We start from the raw sequence: 19235 nt of genomic DNA, 5'->3' as shown, positions 1-19235 counted from the left end.
ATGTACCCCACACATACACTTATTTGTAAGGTTCCTCAATCGAGTAGTGAATTTCAAGCACCGATTCAACCACAAAGACCAGGCAGGTTTTTCCAATGCCTAGCAAGAAGGGCACCAATTGATAGATGTGTTTAAAAAGTCAGTTGCCGGAAAGAAAGGGAAATGCTCAGGTATTTCACCATCCAAAGGTGATTTTAAAACAGTTAGAGTTTTATGGTTGTGACATGAAAAAACTGAGGATGGATCAACAACATTGTAGTTACTCCACAAAACTAACCTAAATGGTAGAGTGAAAGTAAGGAAGTCTGTACAGAACAAAAATATTCCAAAGCATCCTGTTTGCAACAAGGCACTTAAGTAATACTGCAAATACATTGGCAAAGAAATTAACGTTTTGTCCTGAATACAAAGCGTTATGTTTAGGCAAAATACAACACAACATCACTGAGTTACACTTCATATTTTCAAGCATTTTGGTGGCTGCATCATGTATGGGTATGCTTGTCATTGGCAAGGACTAGGGATTTTTTTAGGATAAAAATAAGGAAAACAGCTATAAGCACAGGCAAAATCCTAGAGGAAAACGTGGTTCAGTCTGCTTTCCGTCAGACGCTGGGAGACGAATTCACCTTTCAGCAGGACAACAACCTAAAACACAAGTCCAAATCTACACTGGAGTTGCTTACCAAGATGACAGTGAATGTTCCTGAGTGGCCTAGTTAAAGTTTTTACTTAAATCATCTTGAAAATCTATGGCAAGACTATGAAAAGGCTGTCTAGCGAAGATCAATAATCAATTTGACAGAGCTTGAAGAATGTTGTGTGCAAAGCTCTTAGAGACTGGCCCAAAAAGACTCAGAGCTGTAATCGCAACCAAAGATGCTTCTACAAATGATTGACTCAGGGATGTGACTACTTAAGTAAATGAGAAATGTCTGTATTTAATTTTGAAAAAGATAGCAAAAATGACTTAAAACATGTTTTCACTTTGTCATGATGCGGTATTGTGTGTAGATGGATGAAAAAATAACATATCTTGAATCCATTTTTAATTCAGGCTGTAAGACAACAAAATGTGGAATAAGTCAAGGGGTATGAATACTTTCTGAAGGCACTGTATAAACGGGGCCAGAGAGAAATCAACCATCCATGATTCATTGCATGTTTCCTGCTGAGCCGCCTGAGATGGCAATGAACCTAGCAACAGGATCCTAGCAACAGGAATGACTCTCTGCTGCAGCCTATCACGAACTTTGATGGCTGATCCAAATTTAGCCAATGGGTACAGGGGGGGCAGAGGGATAATATTTTGTGTTTCCTCTAACAACTGGTCAGACGGCCATAGACTGGTGTGTCTGGGACCATATAAATAGAATCAGTAGAATGGTAATCCCTATTCAAGTCAATGATCTGACTGGAGGCATCACTGCCTGGTATGGCAATTGCTCAGCCTCCGACCACAAGGCACTACAGAGGGTAGTGTGTACGGCCCAGTACACCACTGGGGCCAAGCTTCCTGACATCCAGGACCTCTATACCAGGCGGTGTCAGAGGAAGGCCTTAATAATTGTCAAAGGCTCCAGTCACCCTAGTCATAGACTGTTCTCTCTGCTACCGCATGGCAAGCGGTACCAGAACTCCAAGTCTAGGTCTAAAAGACTTCTTAACAGCTTCTACCCCCAAGCCATAAGACTCCTGAACAGCTAATCAACTGGCTTCCCAGACTATTTGCATTGCCCCCCCCCCCCCCCCCCCTCTATCTTTTATGCTGCTGCTACTCTCTGTTTATTAACTATGGATAGTCACTTTAACTTGACCTACATGTACATATTACCTCAATTACCTCGACTAACCGGTGCCCCCGCACATTGACTCTGTACCAGTACCCCCTGTATATAGCCTCGCTACTGTTATTTTACTGCTGCTCTTTAACTATGTCATTTTTACTTTTATTTTTTACTTATCTATTTTTTTACCTAACACTTATTTTTCTTAAAACTGCATTGTTGGTTAAGGGCGTACAGTGGTAAGCGCATGTGACAAATAACATTTGATTTGATTTGATGCCATAATGTGTGGACTGTCAGCCATTTAGTGTGTACCTTCAAGAGGTTCACTCCCTGTTCTAGTGATTCTATATCTGTCTGGTACTTCCTGTCAGGCTGATAGGAAATATACATAGGAGGATCATTAGAGTATAGGCATATTTCTTCGAAGGACAAGGTACATGCAATATAGTCAGCTAATCACAAAATGTAGGCCTATCAACTTTAACATGAACGAAAATGCCTACCTCAAATTAGTCATGTTCATGTTGATCACACTCGATATTACAATGCATTTCCTTTTCAATACTTGTTATTTGTTATTCTCACTCAGAGCATGGTTCCCAAATGGCACCCTATTCCCTATATAGTCCACTACTTTTCAGCAGTCAAAAGGCTGGTCAAAGGCTAGTCAGTCTGGTCAAAAATAATGTAGAGAATATGGTGCCCATTTGGGACACAGAGGGAGTGATTGCTCCTCAGCCTCTAGTCCCTCTGTCCTCCAAACTTCCTTCTCTTCATTCCCACTACATTTGAAGAAACCCTGAGCTTATTCCTATTCTCAAAGTCAATCAGTGTAAAACCCAGATTGTCTCCACTGATCCCTCCAGTACACAGAGACAGCACTGGAGGCGTTCCTCAGACAGACGTAAATTCCCTGTACGTTCCTGAGACTCAGCATCATTAATACCACTAATGCAATTACAAACAACACAGGCAAACAAACTAACAATGAACCAGGGCATAAATGCAGTCAGAAATCAGAAGTTGGGGGAAATTCCAAGGTTGTTGAAATTTGAAGGGGAAGAAGCAGAAAAGTCCACCAATTGAAATCAACTGAGGACTTACAGTGGCTTGCGAAAGTATTCACCCCCCTTGGCATTTTTCCTAATTTGTTGCCTTACAACCTGGAATTAAAATAGATTTTGGGGGGGGTTGTATCATTTGATTTACACAAAATGCCTATCACTTTGAAAATGCTAAATATTTTTTTATTGTGAAACAAACAAGAAATAAGACAAAAAAACTGAAAACTTGAGCATGCATAACTATTCACACACCCCCCCAAAGTCAATACTTTGTAGAGCCACCTTTTGCAGCAATTACAGCTGCAAGTCTCTTGGGGTATGTCTCTATAAGCTTGGCACATCTAGCCACTGGGACTTTTGCCCATTCTTCAAGGCAAAACTGCTCCAGCTCCTTCAAGTTGGATGGGTTCCGCTGGTGTACAGCAATCTTTAAGTCATACCACATATTCTCAATTGGATTGAGGTCTGGGCTTTGACTAGGCCATTCCAAGACATTTAGATGTTTCCCCTTAAACCACTCAAGTGTTGCTTTAGCAGTATGCTAGGGTGATTGTCCTGCTGGAAGGTGTACCTCCATCCCAGTCTCAAATCTATGGAAGACTGAAACCAGTAACTGACTGTGCCATTTAACCTTTTACTGCAGTTGAGTATATCAGGATCACACAGAGCGTTTCTTGGTAGTCTTTAAACAAATCTACGTTGGAACCAAAGTATACAGTGCCTTCGGAAAGTATTCAGAAAGTAAACACCATAATGACAAAGCGAAAACAGTTTTTTAGATAATTTAACAAATGTATAAAAAAAAAAAAAAACAGAAATACCTTATTTACATAAGTATTCAGACACTTTGCTATGAGACTCAAAATTGAGCTCAGGTGCATCCTGTTTCCGTTGATCGTCCTTGAGATATTTCTACAACTTGATTGGAGTCCACCTGTGGTAAAATCAATTGATTGGACATGATTTGGAAAGGCACACACCTGTCTATATAAGGTCCCACAATTGACAGTGCATGTCAGAGCAAATAGCAAGCCATGAGCTCTGAGACAGGATTGTGTCGAGGCACCGATCTGGGGAAGGGTACAAAAAGCATTTCTGCAGCTTTGAAGGTCCCCAAGAACACAGTGGCCTCCAGAAGTTGAGAACCACCAAGGCTCTTCCGAGAGCTGGCCGACCAGCCAAACTGAGCAATCGGGGGAGAAAGAGCTTGAGAGGATCTGCAGAGAAGAATGGAAGAAACTCCTCAAATACTGGTGTATTGTTGCATCATACCCATGAAGACTTGATGCTGTAATCGCTGCCAAAGGTGCTTCAGCAAAGTACTGTGTAAAGGTTCTGAATAATTATGTAAATGTGATATTTCCGTTTTTTTTAAACCAGTTTTTTCTTTGTCATTATGGGGTATTGTTTGTAGATTGAGAGGGAAAAAACATTTAATCAACTTTAGAATAAGGTGTAACGAATGTAACAAAATGTGGAAAAAGTCAAGGGGTCTGAATACTTTCCGAAGGCACCTCACACACATGGTTATGGGCTTTAAAAAAAGAGGAAACCTGTACCTTTTTATTTAACTAGTCAAGTCAGTTAAGAACAAATCCTTATTTATAACGACGGCCTACCGGGGAACAGTGGGTTAACAGCCTTGTTCAGTGGCAGAACGACAAATTTTTACCTTGTCAGATCGGGATTCGATCCAGCAACCTTTCAGTTACTGGCCAAACACTCTAACCAACTAGGCAACCTGCCACCCCTATAGAGTTGAAATGTATTACATGTTGAGTTTGCATCCCAATATTACATCACACCACTTGACATAGAAACACCAAAAAACTGTTTAGTAATTATGAAATATATGAATAACATTCCATCCATGAGTCCACTAGGTTATTTAACTGCAGGAAAGGGATACTCGAATCCATTTGGCATGTGCTACTGTATGTCACTCAGGTACTGTATACAAATACATTACACTATTCAATTTCACTTCATGGGAATCCAGAGGCAGCAACCCAGGGGCCTCATTCATAAAACGTTTGTGCGCACGGATTTGTGCGTATGATGAAATCCACAGCCCCAAGTGATTTAGAAAGCTTGAATTTGAAATGGAAATGTGCAATTTATACAATATATTTTGCATGAATGCTTTTGATTTGTAATTTAAATATGGTACGCAGAAAATAAACGATGTGACCAGCTTCTGAGGCTGTCCTAATATAAACATTTGATACATACAGGGGGAATAAAGTGCATTTTATTCATCAAAGCAATTAAGCGCAAAAGGAAAGAGGAAGCGTCAGCTATGCAATATTTCCCATTCATGTTCCTTTTGAATTAATCAAATCCAAGGCAATTAAAAAACGTATATTCAGACTAACAACACTGTACTTTTGTTTTGACCACAACCCAATATTCAAGTGCCTGAAACACTTTTGGTAAATATAACAGCACAGAATGAAAGTCTATCATTCAAACAATAACCCCAAAAATTGGGTTTTGAATGAAAATATTTTTGGACAAAATCACTACGCATTTACAGTACCCGTTGTTTACTTACTAATTCAGAGTAACGTTAATTGATCTGTTACAGAAAAATATATCATGATCGTCTTTTTTGAATGGGCATTACACTACTCACTGTAAGTTGTTCTGTCCATTTCTGGGGATGGAAGATAGGTGACAACTTCCTAGTCAGGAGGAGAAACTCCTAATAACTCAGGGAGGATCTGTGTTCAAAGACAATATCCACGTATAAAAACAGTAATTTACACACACTTAAGGGCGAGGCCAGATTGGCCTGTTGATTTGTTCCATAATCATGATTTTCAATGGTTTCTCATTGGGAGTAGTACATTGACTGTCCGTGGAGATGCTGCGGAGACGCACACAATTTTCACCCATTGAAATTTTGACTGGCCCGACGGATACGTAACCATCATTTAGCTAATTACAGTACCTACCCCCACGCAGTTTACGTAACACACTCCACACACGCACAGACTACGGACCAAAATGTATCCGTTCTAATTTGGTGTCCGTTCTCCACGGATCAGTCTCGCCCTCAGGGTAAAAAAATATGTCAGGAAAACTTCATGGAGTAGGATCTTCAAGGAGTTGGTCTGACAGTGCCTTCTGATGTCATTGACCTCTCCCCTTGCTTGAGGAACAATAGAGTAAATTCCCCCCCCCCCCCCCCCCCCCCCACACTTGTGCCATGTCAGAGGACACCTGTACCGCCTATTGAGATGTGGCTTTTGTTAAATCAGGTGATAAATAAAAGGAGCTTGGAGTACGAATTCTGACAGGCCAGAGCCTGTCAAAAGTAGTGCACTATATAGGGAATAGGGTGCCATTTGGGATGCATCTTGGTGTAAGGCTAAGGCTGAGGAAAAGTTGGATCAGCAGCCACTCCGTTAAATGAAAGGCAACGGAGGGAGACGGGCCACTGCCTCCACAGTCTTTAATTAAACCCTTAGAGACTGGAGCCTGGTTCCTAGGAACAAGGGCCAAATTACTCTGTAGGTCATGTGCATGTTTCTTAGCCCATGAATAATACAACACACTGTAGACATTCACACAGAGAATGTCGCTGTCGCCGCCTTCACAGCTCTGCCAATGACAGCCTAATCCAGAGCTGTTCTGAAGAGGTCTTTTCAATGAAGGAAGGTGTGCAGTTTCAAAAGAGGGCAGCATCCCAAATGGCACCCTATCCCCTATTCCCCACACCATATACCCCAAAGGCCCCTGGTCAAAAGTATTGCACTATATAGGGATCGGGTGCCATTTGGGACACAACCGAGGATTTCACTGGTCTATTCTGCTCTGTTTATGATGCCCAATTTAGACCTTTTTTTTCTATTGATCTTTTCCTTGAATTTTAAGCAACCTAGAATACAGACTTTGAAGTAACCTAGAAGAATAAGGTGTTGAACAAAAATAGGTCATTTTGAAGTCTGAATGCTTTTTTCGACCAAGGACTGTGGGAAAAATGAAATCAACACGTTTAAATTGCAATATTCATGAAAAGCTAGTGATGCTTGAAATGTTTTTCACTTAGACCGTGTCACAAAATAATGCATACAATTCATAATTATACAACGACAGCATACATGTAGCACAATGAACACAAGGCCACGCGTCATATTGAAAGCAGCATTTCAGATGCCATCCAAATGTTCACAATGAGAGAAAGTATTCAATACGAGAGAGAAAGGATTCAATAGATGATAGTCCATTATTTCACTACCTTTGAAACATAGTGCTTTCTATCTTTATTAAAGGATAATGTGTCATATATCCCACAAAAACCACATAACAACCATATGAATACATAACCATTATCTGCTGGACATGAAGCTTTACTGGTGGGTGTTTACAGAAAATGAAACAATCATTCCATCTCCCCTGGCACTGGGCATGAATAAAAGCAAATTGACAATAAACTAAACAAACAAACAAAAAAATCTGATAAAATAGTTATGAAAGACATAAACATGTTCAACACTGGGACTTCCATCTGAGGTTTCCATCCCAACCAAAGCAGTGAAACGTAAAAACCAAGTGACAACCCTTTGTGAGAGGCTAGAAAGGGAGACGGCTACTCGTGCAGTTATACGGGCCCAATTCAAATTACAGTAGAACGATGCTAGAGGGGGGAAAGGTAGCTATTGTACATGAAGGGGTGAGAGACTGCCCCTATACGGCACGTCTTTACTTTGCTATTACTATTCTCTTTGGTGTAGATAGCAAGAATATTTCCCTCAGCGCAGACAAAAGCTACAGTATATTCCTGTATGTTTTCTGCATCAATCAGATGCATTTTTATAAAGCCCCTTTTTACATCAGCAGGTGTCACAAAGTGCTTTACGCCCAGTGCTTTTGCAACCCCATCTTCTTTCCTTTTTGCTCTTTAAGCCAAGTTCTGTGATCTCTCCGGACACTTCTCTCTCTAACGTCATATTGGTCTTTAAAGAGACAGTTCACCCAAATTCACTTAAATCATTTCTATAAACTCTATCTTTAAAGGTTTAGAAGACCCACCTATACCTAAATGGCCATCAGCGTCTCTGACATCATTGCACTACTGTTGCAGGCTCTTCCAGACCATTCACACCCATTAGATTTACTTCGACCCTTCAGATCCCTTTAAAAAAACGAACTAGAAACATTTCTGAAAGTACATTTGATGAAATATTGAGCATTCAGAGGAGACCAATTATGACAGCACGTGCGCATGCTCATGCTAAGGTCCTCTGGGCCAACCATCTATTTGTGATGAACGCAAAATAATGAAAAACAAATCTGCTCCTCTCTATTGACATCTGGGGGGGAAAAACGATAAATAAACTGCAGAGGAGCCATGAGGAGAAAACAGAGGAACTGTTGGTAGAGAAAACAGATCTTGAGAAAGTCTAATGTCTTCCATAAAAGACATCTAATAAGATTTGCTGCTTGCGCTGAGCAGTTGATAGAGAAGGGGAGACATGGCACAGTGATGGGGTGGTGGTGGTGGGCTGGCATGATCAATGTAGATGGTTAAGTAGGTTTGCAAAATTCCGGTAACTTTTTTTCCAGAAATGTCATTCTCAGTCCCTCTTCATTCCAGGAATCTTGGAACCGGAATTTAAGGAAAAACCTGGGAATTTTGGGAAAGTTTCCTGATTTGAATATCCCTACGGCTGAGTTGTGTTAATGCCACATCTACTGATGCTCTTCCCCTCCGGGTGACACGTACAGGGAAGGGCAGACAAAAGGCGGTGCTTTAGAACAAGGCACCAATTCGAGGAGCCAATCGAGGTGTTCTCTTCTTTTTGAGCTCCGCCTCCTGTCTCCAAGGATATTTCTTCCTCTTAGTGTCCATGTGTCCTACGGAGAAATGATTGTCAAACGACAGGGAGGGCAAACGACAATATTCTATTGGGTAATAATCGACAGAAAATTGCATGCCACTTACCTCAGCAGAATGTATATCCACACTTCTCGATTTTTTCCCTCAAACCTTAATTATTGGCATTATAACTCATCAGGCAAAGCTTAAACAACGCCCTGGTAAAATTGCAAACTCTGCTTATCTTAAAAACGGTGAATTTGCTCAAATCCACCCTCAGTCCACCCCCAGCAACAATGGAGGCCTCATTACAACCCCTGTGTGTCAGTGTGTGTGAGATAATTGCAGGGCTTTTGTGTTTGACCCCGTGATCCCTGGAGGAAAACAGAGGATGACCTTTGACCCGGAGTCATTACACTGCAGAACAACAGAGCCCTCTAATGAACTCATTCCCCTCAATGTTGAACTCAACCAGTCAAACATTGCTGCCTTTGTCACTGGCCCTTTGTTTAGCCACCCGCTACAACAGCAACCAATTAGCCGGCATTATTAAGGTGTTAGCTTGTCTTTAAACAAAGCTTAGCTTGGCGGCCGTTGATTAATTCATACGAAACAAACACCACCTTACGTGTAGTCTACAGTCAACCATTTTAGAGACTGCTGTTCTAAATTCATCAACAACGTAAACGTTTGAATTAAATATAAATATTTGTCCCTTTCAGTCTCAGCAGAATCCGTAGTTATTACAAACCTCTTGAAAATGTCTTATTCAAATTTCAAACGCTGTGGTGTTAAAGTACTTAAGTAAAAATACTTTAAAGTACTACTTAAGTACTTTTTGGAGGTACAGTATCTGTACTGTACTTTACTATTTATATTTTTGACAACTTTGACTTTGACTTCATAACATTCTTAATGAAAATAATGTACATACTTTTTACTCCATACATTTTCCCTGACACCCATATATGATACTATATATATATATATATATATATATATATGATATATGATACATATATGATACATATGATACTTGTTACATGTTGAATGCTTAGCAGGAAAGGAAAATGGTCCATTTCACAAACGTATCAAGAGAACATCCCTGGTCATCCCTACTGCCTCTGATCTGGTGGACTCACTAGTGTAAGTGTTTTATCCGTACATTTAAAAAAAAAAAAAAATGGGGCCATCTGGTTTGCTTCATAAGTAATAAAAAATGATTTATACTTACTTTGATACGTATATTTAAAAACAAATACTTTTAGACTTTTACTCAAGGAGTATTTCACTTTTACTCAAAACATTTTCTATTAAAGGTATCTTAACTTTTACTCAAGTAGTATTTCACTGAGTGTCTTTCACTTTTACTTGAGTAATTTTCTATTAAAGGTATCTTAACTTTTATTCAAGTAAGACAGTTTGGGTACTTTTCCACCACTGTTCTTATGTACTTTATAAGCCCTTTGTGCATCAGCAGTTATAACAAAGGGCTTTACAGTCTACTCTAGAACACCTGTCCTTAGTCTCTAGACAGCTCACAGCTACAAATGACCTTTATGTAAGCACATTTGCATCAAAACATTTCACAACCGGCCTGTTCCTGAGTCTCTCTATGCGGCCTCCACACAGCAGACGTTTTCTCCCCAGGAGAGAACACTAGGTTGGGGGACACACCTCTGGCGAGTCCCAGGCTCTGTAGCCCGCACTCCTCGTCTTCCTCCAGGGGGTTCTGTGAGGTGTTCCTCAGGTAGCGTTGGTGGGAGGGGGGACCAGGGAAAGCGTTCTGTCGCCAGTCCTCCTCTTCCAGACCTGTGGGGGTAGTCAGTTTAGTTAAAGGACGTTACTCTGCTTGCTTAGTGAGTACCACTTTCTCCTGAATCGACTCACGCCGAGGCTCCAACCCAGGACTTCTGTCTTACAAGCACACGTAAACCTCCTTTCAGAAGCGTCTGAGGAGTCGGTGGCACCGAAAGTTAACTATTTGGTGCACAAGTGTCAACACTTCAGGTTGAGGATGAAGTTTCACACATCCCCATGTGCTACACAAACAGAACACACATCTGTAAACCTAAAACTATCTTTACTTTGCAGAGATAGGGGAAGGACGGTCCCAGCTCTGACTCCTCCGAGTTTTTTCCCCACGAAGGGCAACATGATTCTCCGGGAGAATCAGATCAAAAAGGACACCCATGGAGAAGTGGATGAATCTGAGCTGTCCAAACCATTTTATACCTTTGACTTATGATTGTGTGGAGGGAGCATCTCCTTTATGTCGCAAAATGAAGCCCGAGTGTTGACCAGTATTAATCACACAGCACAATTATAGGCATCATCTGTTGTGCTCATTGAATAGGGACTGGTCAGAATAGAGATGTTTAAGTACCATTTGACATCCTTGACACAAAGAACACAATCAAAGTGAGAACAAGAAGCTCCTCTCATGACATGTTGTCTACAGAGAACATAAGTGTGAGTCAAACCTCTATAGCTGTGCCAGAAAAACAAAGAGGATAAAACGCAAATATCTTCAAACATCCCCTCTGGCTGCAGCAACCCTTTCATACCGCAACCATAGACTTCATTCATATTTCATGTGGGTTTGTTTTATTGTGATTAGTCATGTAAATAAAAATGCATTTTCCCTTGGTAATTTACATTTATATTGAATTAGTGGCAGCGTATATGGGACGAGGGGAGACTTATTATGCATTGAGATTATACGGGCTGATTTTGTCGCCATTGTGTTTTGTAATTACGGGGGGGGGGGGGGGGGGGGGTAGAGAAGAAAGGAGCCAGATGCTCTCTCGTGCCGAACCGGTTTTCATTTAGCGAGAGATCTGCACCAGCTTTCAAACCCCCTCCATCATCCTTCCATCATATCCAACAGTCAAGCCTTTAACAAATCACATGTCATTCGAGTGACATTTCAAACCAGTGGATGTGCTTAGGGACGACACAGTGACACACTGCCCAACTTGCTTGGAATATGAGCAGGCCAGAGTGCTGCACTGGATATAAACTGCATTGAAAAAAATTGCCTTGGAGGACCTCTCTCTCTCACTAATTATTAAATCTAAGTAGTTGTTGAAGCGCCACTTCCATAGTTATCTAGCTCCAAATCGTATCCCTTTTGCAGACATGGCAGAGAAGAAAAAAAACAGGTGGCAAGGATGTTGAAAGGTGGTGGAGAATCGGATAAGCCGGTCCTCACTCAGGCTGTGATAAGCCTTGTCTGAGACAAAGGAAACAGCACGGTGAGACTGTCTTTCTCTCAAATGGCACCCTATTCCCTGTATAGTGCATTACTTTTGACCAAGCCCTAATCAGAAGTAGTGCACTACATAGAGAATAGGGTTCCATTTGAGATGCAGTTTTCAACTGGATGAATAGACTTCTTGTTACCATGAAGTCAGCAATTGAGACCCTGGCAAATTTGCAGTCTATGTCGCGATAGGCCAGCCGGCGCAATAGTCTTTTAAATGCTGCCAATCCTCCCAAATGGAGGATTGACACCACAGAGTGATAATCCCCCTGGGTGGAATAACAATCACAATTGGTGGTTTACAGTTTCGGTAAGGCCTTCCCCTGGCTCCTTCCAGATTTGAAAGACCACTAATCCAAGTGATTATTCCCTTTTGCAGACTGCCTGAAGATCTAATCAGTTTTGCGTTGGAGGAATGGAGAGTAATTGCATGTTACCTTGTGAGAATCCAAGGCTGTGGCGGCACATTGTCAACATGTCCCTGTTCTGTGGATCAACATTTGATTGTATTATGGAGGTGGTTACCTCTGCGATAAGACTCCCGCCCCACAGAGCAGTGTAATCCATTATCATTTAACGAATTTCAACAAAACAATATCAAAAGAACAATGACGACAATGAGCTCTTTTAATAATTATAAAGGCTGCCTTTTATTTCCCCGATCAAAGACTTCATTGGTACTACAGAACAGACGTTCCCGCTTCTCCATGCATACATTTAGAGCTATTGTCTGAAGGGTGCTTGTCATTTGTTTTGTTTCAGTCCTGTGTGTACAGGTCTATTTATAGGCTGTTTGACTGACAACATCCAGACACCTGACACACACAGCGCATACACACACACCGTGCGCACACACACCGAGCGCACACACCCCGAGCGCACACAAACCATGCCCGCACACACAAACACCTGCAAAAACGAAATAAACCAGTCATTGCTATTCTCAGAGAGAAACACAATTTAAACCAATCTCATGTGCTGTCTAAGGCTGTTGCAGTGACCGTACTACCGCCACACTGGCAGTCATGAGTCATGACCGCTGTAAAATTCCACGTGTCACGGTAATCTCCTCTCACGCACTCTGGTTATGTGTTGCTAGTACCCAACTCGGTGACGATCATCAGGTCCTAATGGCCTGGTACTCAGCGCTCTGTCGTCCCTCTAACCACTCTGACATCAATTCGAATGTAATCGAAAAACCAGATCAGAAAACCTGTCATCGAAACAGCATTTTGCTTTAAAAACTCACCTCACTGTGATTGATCAATTTGAAGAAACGTTCAACAGGTTGAAACTGAGTGGAACACGGTCGTCGTGGATGTTGTTTCAACGCCGAACACAAAATAGACAGCGCTCTCTACGGTGACGATTCATTCAACACATCCATACACATATTAGAGCTTATGCATAGCACACGCCGATACAGTTGAAGTTGGAAGTTTACATACACCTTAGCCAAATACATTTAAACTCCGTTTTTCACAATTCCTGACATTTAATCCTAGTAAAATTCCCTGTCTTAGGTCAGTTAGGATGACCACTTTATTTTAAGAATGTGAAATGTCAGAATAATAGAAGAATGATTTATTTCAGCTTTTATTTCTTTCATCACATTCGCAGTGGGTAAGAAGTTTGCATACACTCAATTAGTATTTGGTAGCATTGCCTTTAAATTGTTTAACTTGGGTCAAACGTTTCTGGTAGCCTTCCACAAGCTTCCCACAATAAGTTGGGTGAATTATGGCCCATTCCTCCTGACAGAGCTGGTGTCACTGAATCAGGTTTGTAGGCCTCCTTGCTCACACACGCTTTTTCAGTTCTGCCCACATATTTTCTACAGGATTGAGGTTAGGGCTTCGTGATGGCCACTCTAATACCTTGACTTTGTAGTCCTTAAGCCATTTTGCCACAATTTTGGATGTATGCTTGGGGTCATTGTCCATTTGGAAGATGCTTTAGCTTTAGCTTCCTGACTGATGTCTTGAGATGGTGATTCAATATATCCACATCATTTTCCTACCTCATGATGCCATCTATTTTGTGAAGTGCACCAGCCCCTCCTGCAGCAAAGCACCCCCACTACATGATGCTGCCACCCCTGTGCTTCACGGTTGGGATGGTGTTCTTCGGCTTGCAAGCCTCCTCCTTTTTCCTCCAAACATAATGATGGTCATTATGGCCAAACAGTTCTATTTCTGTTTTATTAGACCAGAGGACATTTCTCCAAAAAGTATTTTTGTCCCCATATGCAGTTGCAAACCGTAGTCTGGCTTTTTTATGGCGGTTTTGGAGCGGTGGCTTCTTCCTTGCTGAGCGGCCTTTCAGGTTCAGTCGATATAGCACTTGTTTTAATGTTGATATAGATACTTTTGTACCTGTTTCCTCCAGCATCTTCACAAGGTCATTTGCTGTTGTTCTGTAATTGATTTGCACTTTTCGCACCAAAGTACGTTTATCTCTAGGAGACGGAACGCGTCTCCTTCCTGAGCGGTATGACAGCTGCGTGGTCCCATGGTGTTTATACTTGTGTACTGTTGTTTGTACAGATGACCGTGGTACCATCAGGCGTAGGGAAATTGCTCCCAAGGATGAACCAGACTTGAGGCGGTTTACAATTATTTTTCTGAGGTCTTCGCTGATTTCTTTTGATTTTCCCATGATGTCAAGCAAAGAGGCACTGAGTTTGAAGGTAGGCCTTGAAATACATCCACAGGTACACCTCCAATTGACTCAAATTATGTCAATTAGCCTATCAGAAGCTTCTAAAGCCATGACATCATTTTCTGGAAATTTCCAAGCTGTTTAAAGGCACAGTCAACTTAGTGTATGTAAACTTCTGACCCACTGGAATTGTGATACAGTGAATTATAAATTAAATAATCTGTCTGCAAACAATTGTTGGAAAAATGACTTGTGTCATGCACAAAGTAGATGTCCTAACCGACTTGCCAGAACTATAGTTTGTTAACAAGAAATTTGTGGAGTGGTTGAAAAACGAGTTTTAATGACTCCAACCTAAGTGTATGCAAACTTCCGACTTCAACTGTACATGAGCCAAAACATAAAAAAAAAAAACTGGATTAAAATAATGATTGTGTCATTATACAATAAATAGTCTACCGCATATTATGCACGGCAGAAAAAGAAAAAAAAAACACTTTAGATGTCTTTGGTACATAATTGGTCTAGCTCTAGCCTATACTCTAAAATTAAACAAATTCTAGTAATCACCTTTGAGTGTGGACTGTATTATTATATATACACTGGATGGACTGGTTACCTTATGCTACACTCCAAATGTTCTATCCACGAGTCTGGGAGAGAACTTTTGGCCTAGGCGATGCTGTTGGTTCATTGATTGTGCAGGGCGGCTTACAGAGTTAACATACAATTAAATTACATTTGTATTTAATTTTGTATAGCCTGGTAATAGGGCATTTTTTTTGTCTTTCATCATGAATAGGATGACACATTAGCTTTAGCTACAAAATATCACACGTGTAAACAAACCACTCACTGCTATTCTCAGAGAGAAACACAATTGAAATCTCATGCGTGTTGGCCAAACCTTACGTAGCCCTGGATTTGATTTGGATTTGACTGCTCAGGAGAAGTCTACACACACGTTGTTTGGGCTTCAACCTCCGACCCCCATCAAACGTAATCGACTATTATCAATGCAAAAGTCTGCATATCTCCTCCCATAGTCTCTCCCACCTCATGTTTTAATATATATCCTGGGCAGACGGACAGCAGCAGTGATCTGCTGAGGTGACACCACTGCTGAGCACACATATAGTGACTAGGTCGCAAATGGTACCCTATTTCCTGTATAATTAGTGCACTGTATAGGGAATAGGATGCCATTTGCGACGTAGGCAATGTCTGTGCCCTTGTTTAAACAGGGTTAGGCAACAGCTGGGTTGTTTCCAGTGTTCGCTTCCATCTCCTCAATTTTTCATAAAGCAGCCGGCAGCCATGGGGTTGATGCTGGCGGGGACAGTCGCACGGAATGCAATTCAAACAGGATGCCCCCTACTGCAACTAGGAAGCCATTTTGTGGCCCCGGGACAGGAAATCAAAACATGATCTGTCATTAGTGATGGATGAGCGTGAGATCCACCTGAGCGCTCAAAATCACTCAACCTTTCAGTTTTCAATCATAAAAGCTTGCTGGTGTTCATTTTTCACATTTTTAGCTTTGAGGAAGTTAGCAGCATGACCAACTGCAAGACCAATAGAATCCTCCTGGGCTCAAGGAGGTGCTGGCAACTTGCCCATAAAGTGGCTTGTGGGTTGAGACATGGATAGTAGTATTATGTCATTGCTCATTCCACCTAGTTATGGTATTTAAACCAGTAGGGCTAGTCACCACAAAGCGAGACTAATGCAAAGAGAGTAGTACACTATATAGGAAATTGAGTGTAATTTGACACGCACCCTAGAATCTACCTTAAACTGTGCTAGCCACATTAATAATGCATACACACCCTTAAGATGAAGAAATAATATATACTGCCATGTCAGACATTTGGATTACAGAGTGTGTAGTTGGATATATCATCAGTACATGCTAAAATTCTGTGTGATTTTGACTTTGGTCCCGGGATATTTAAAAAACACGAAAAATAAAATAGCCTACCTGTTACTAAGCTGGAATACATTTCACCTTACATTAACCAAATACAAGTTGTTTGCTGCAGTCAAGTAATACAAGTATAAAAAGAACAAAACAGTTGACCTGGAGAAGGTAGAAAAGAACAGAGTGATGTCATAATCTCCTGTTAATGTAGAAACAGTGCCACCTAGTGCCAGACACATATTCTACAACACAGCGAGAGAGGAAGGTTAAGCCTACACTCAGTCTTCAGGCTTGCCTTTAGGCCTTTCAACATTTGTTGTATACAACATACATAATTGATTTGTAATAAATGCATCTTCAATTATTAATAATATAAGGGGGGGAAAAAACACGGCTCTATTGAGTTTAACAAAGAAATGCAATGGCAGATTTCAGTCAGCAGGAGGAGCTATTGCACCATGGAAAAATACTTCTTACCCGCCTGAGAAAATCTCTAAATTCAAGCCCTACATTAATTATGATTACGTTTTCATACCAAAGCTGTAATTTGCCCCTGGCTCAAGCAGTTATTAAAAAGCAAAAAGACAAAATTCAAGCTGCTTTTCTGACATTAAATGTATAATGTTTCCCACTGAGGGCAAAATGTGTAATAGCCTAACTCAATTGAATGTCAGGCCTTATCAGGAAGTGTTAGCGTTTTAAACAAGTGATGTGATAATTCCGGTATTGAGCCTGGGGCCTGACTTGGTCAGCTCTACCATAGTGGAGGGTATGCTAATCTCCTCCACTCATCAGCACATCTCAACACACACAGGTCACCCAGCCACAAGGACAGAGCCACAGTGTCAACTAGCAACTGCACTACTTGCAAATGCTCAGCCACCGCTTCAATCAACCTTCAGGTGAGAAGAAAAAAAAAAGTCTCGAGCTGCAGAGTGAGGGAGAAATGGCTGCCACAGCTGAGGGAAGGACAAAATGTAGCTACAGTGCCGGTAAGCCAATGTCGTAAAATGCAGGGTTGTATTCACTAGGCACCAAATGGAGGAAAACGGACAAACTGAGCCTGTCAAAAAAGAAACGCTTCTGTTACAAAACGTTTCACGACAATGTGCAAAAATACCACAGAAAATGTAAGATAAGGAGTAGGTCTGTGTATTATTTATTTATTTTAGAAACATTTCCTTTGAGAGGATAAGGGTTCTTACGCAAAACAAACCGGACGGTAAACTGCTAGAGGGACCTGTTCTTTCTGCTTTCTTGTTGCTAAACAGTGACAGCTTTCGCCGATCATGTAACTACTCTCAAAGAAATGCACCGAAGCTTCTGTAAATCAACTAACCTCCTTTTGGCGCGGCATGGTAAGCTAGTGGTTAGAGCGCTGGCCTAGTTAGCTTAAAGGTTGCAAGATCAAATCCCCGAGCTGACAAGGTAAAAATCTGTCGTTCTGCCCATGAACAAACACGCACTTCACCTTCTGCTGCAGGCCAGGGCATAATAAACAGCTGTAACCCCTTCTGCTCACTGTTGCCAGTCTACCACCATCTGTGCCACCAGTTTCAGACAGTGGCACGGATGCACGGCATCTGAAGATAACACATCAGCCCAGTGCTGAGAGGGACAATACAACCCCGGTTAAATCACAAATGGCACCCTATTCCTTATTTAGTGCACTACTTTTGACCAGGGCCTGTAAGGCTCTGTTCAAACATAGAAGTACAACTATTTAACTAGTGCACTACAGGTAACTGCCAAAATAATGGAAACACAAAGTGTCTTAATATAGGGCATGAGCCAAAGTAGCTTCAATGCACCTTGGCATGGGATGTTAATTGGTTAATTAACTCAGGAACTAAAACTGTGTGGACACACCTGCTCTCAATACACTGTACTTTGTGTTCCTCATTTACTCAAGTGTTTCCATTATTTTGTCTGTTACCTGTATGTAGGTTTCAGGGTACCATTTGAGAAATATAAGGTATTGTGTTGAACATCAAAACAGTGTTGATTTGATTTTAAACCTAGCTCCCCAGACAACATCTTATAAAACAGCTTACATATTACTAGATGAAAGACAAAAACAGACATCGATCGCGTCCCAAATGGCACCCGATTCCCTCTTTAGTGCACTTTATTAGGGAATAGGGTGCCATTTGGGACACAAACACTGTTCTGTGAAGGCTGGGGAAACTGAGGTGAGAATGTGTATGACTTCCATTCTCTAAGCAAAACGCATCATCAACACATTTAAGGCTGCTAGGAGAAGACAGGAAGGGCAAGGGAGATCTTCGAAAACATGGGACACAGCTTAATGGATTCAAGATGGGTGTGTGCGTGTGAGAATACCTACCTGTTGTTGAGATTAACTCCATTCTTGATGAAAGGCAACTAACACTGCCATACGGTATCTTACGTTGAAGCTAGCTAATAATTCCATATTGCAAATCATGATAGTCCATGAAGAGACAGCTATCACTGAATGAATGACACAATGGACCACTGTAAGAATGCAGGTGTAATCGAATAGCATAGCAGTAAAACTATTTTATTAGTAGGTTAAAATGAACACTTGTGAGTATGATGTGAGTTTCATTGAAAAGCAGCAAGTGTGGTTTCCTTTTTTCTGTGTGTTGGTGTGAAGCAGGTGACATCAAGCAAGCACACACAGTTTGTGGAAGTGGGTGTTGGGGCGGCTGTGAAAGTGTCACTCAAG

General features: G+C 41.3%; 1 protein-coding gene across 2 annotated transcripts in view; it reads right to left on the bottom strand.

Moving 5' to 3' along the window:
* Positions 1-7028: 7028 nt before the first annotated feature.
* The window catches only part of LOC120027791 (dnaJ homolog subfamily B member 6-like), a 69051-nt gene continuing 56844 nt past the window's right edge, over positions 7029-19235 (bottom strand). Inside the window, exons 9-10 of one of the 2 annotated variants that reach the window (XM_038972819.1) lie at positions 10356-10490; positions 7029-8716 (exon numbers count right to left, since the gene is read on the bottom strand). In XM_038972819.1, the coding sequence (XP_038828747.1) occupies positions 8613-8716; positions 10356-10490 (239 nt within the window). In that variant the 3' untranslated portion in view covers positions 7029-8612. The remainder of the gene's footprint in view (positions 8717-10355; positions 10491-19235) is intronic. The other variant, XM_038972820.1, reaches the window with a different exon arrangement.

The sequence above is a fragment of the Salvelinus namaycush genome, chromosome 33 (genome assembly GCF_016432855.1).
Source record: "Salvelinus namaycush isolate Seneca chromosome 33, SaNama_1.0, whole genome shotgun sequence".
NCBI lineage: Eukaryota > Metazoa > Chordata > Actinopteri > Salmoniformes > Salmonidae > Salvelinus > Salvelinus namaycush.
Note: the sequence above shows the minus strand (reverse complement) of the source record. Positions and strands in the feature narration are given on the sequence as shown.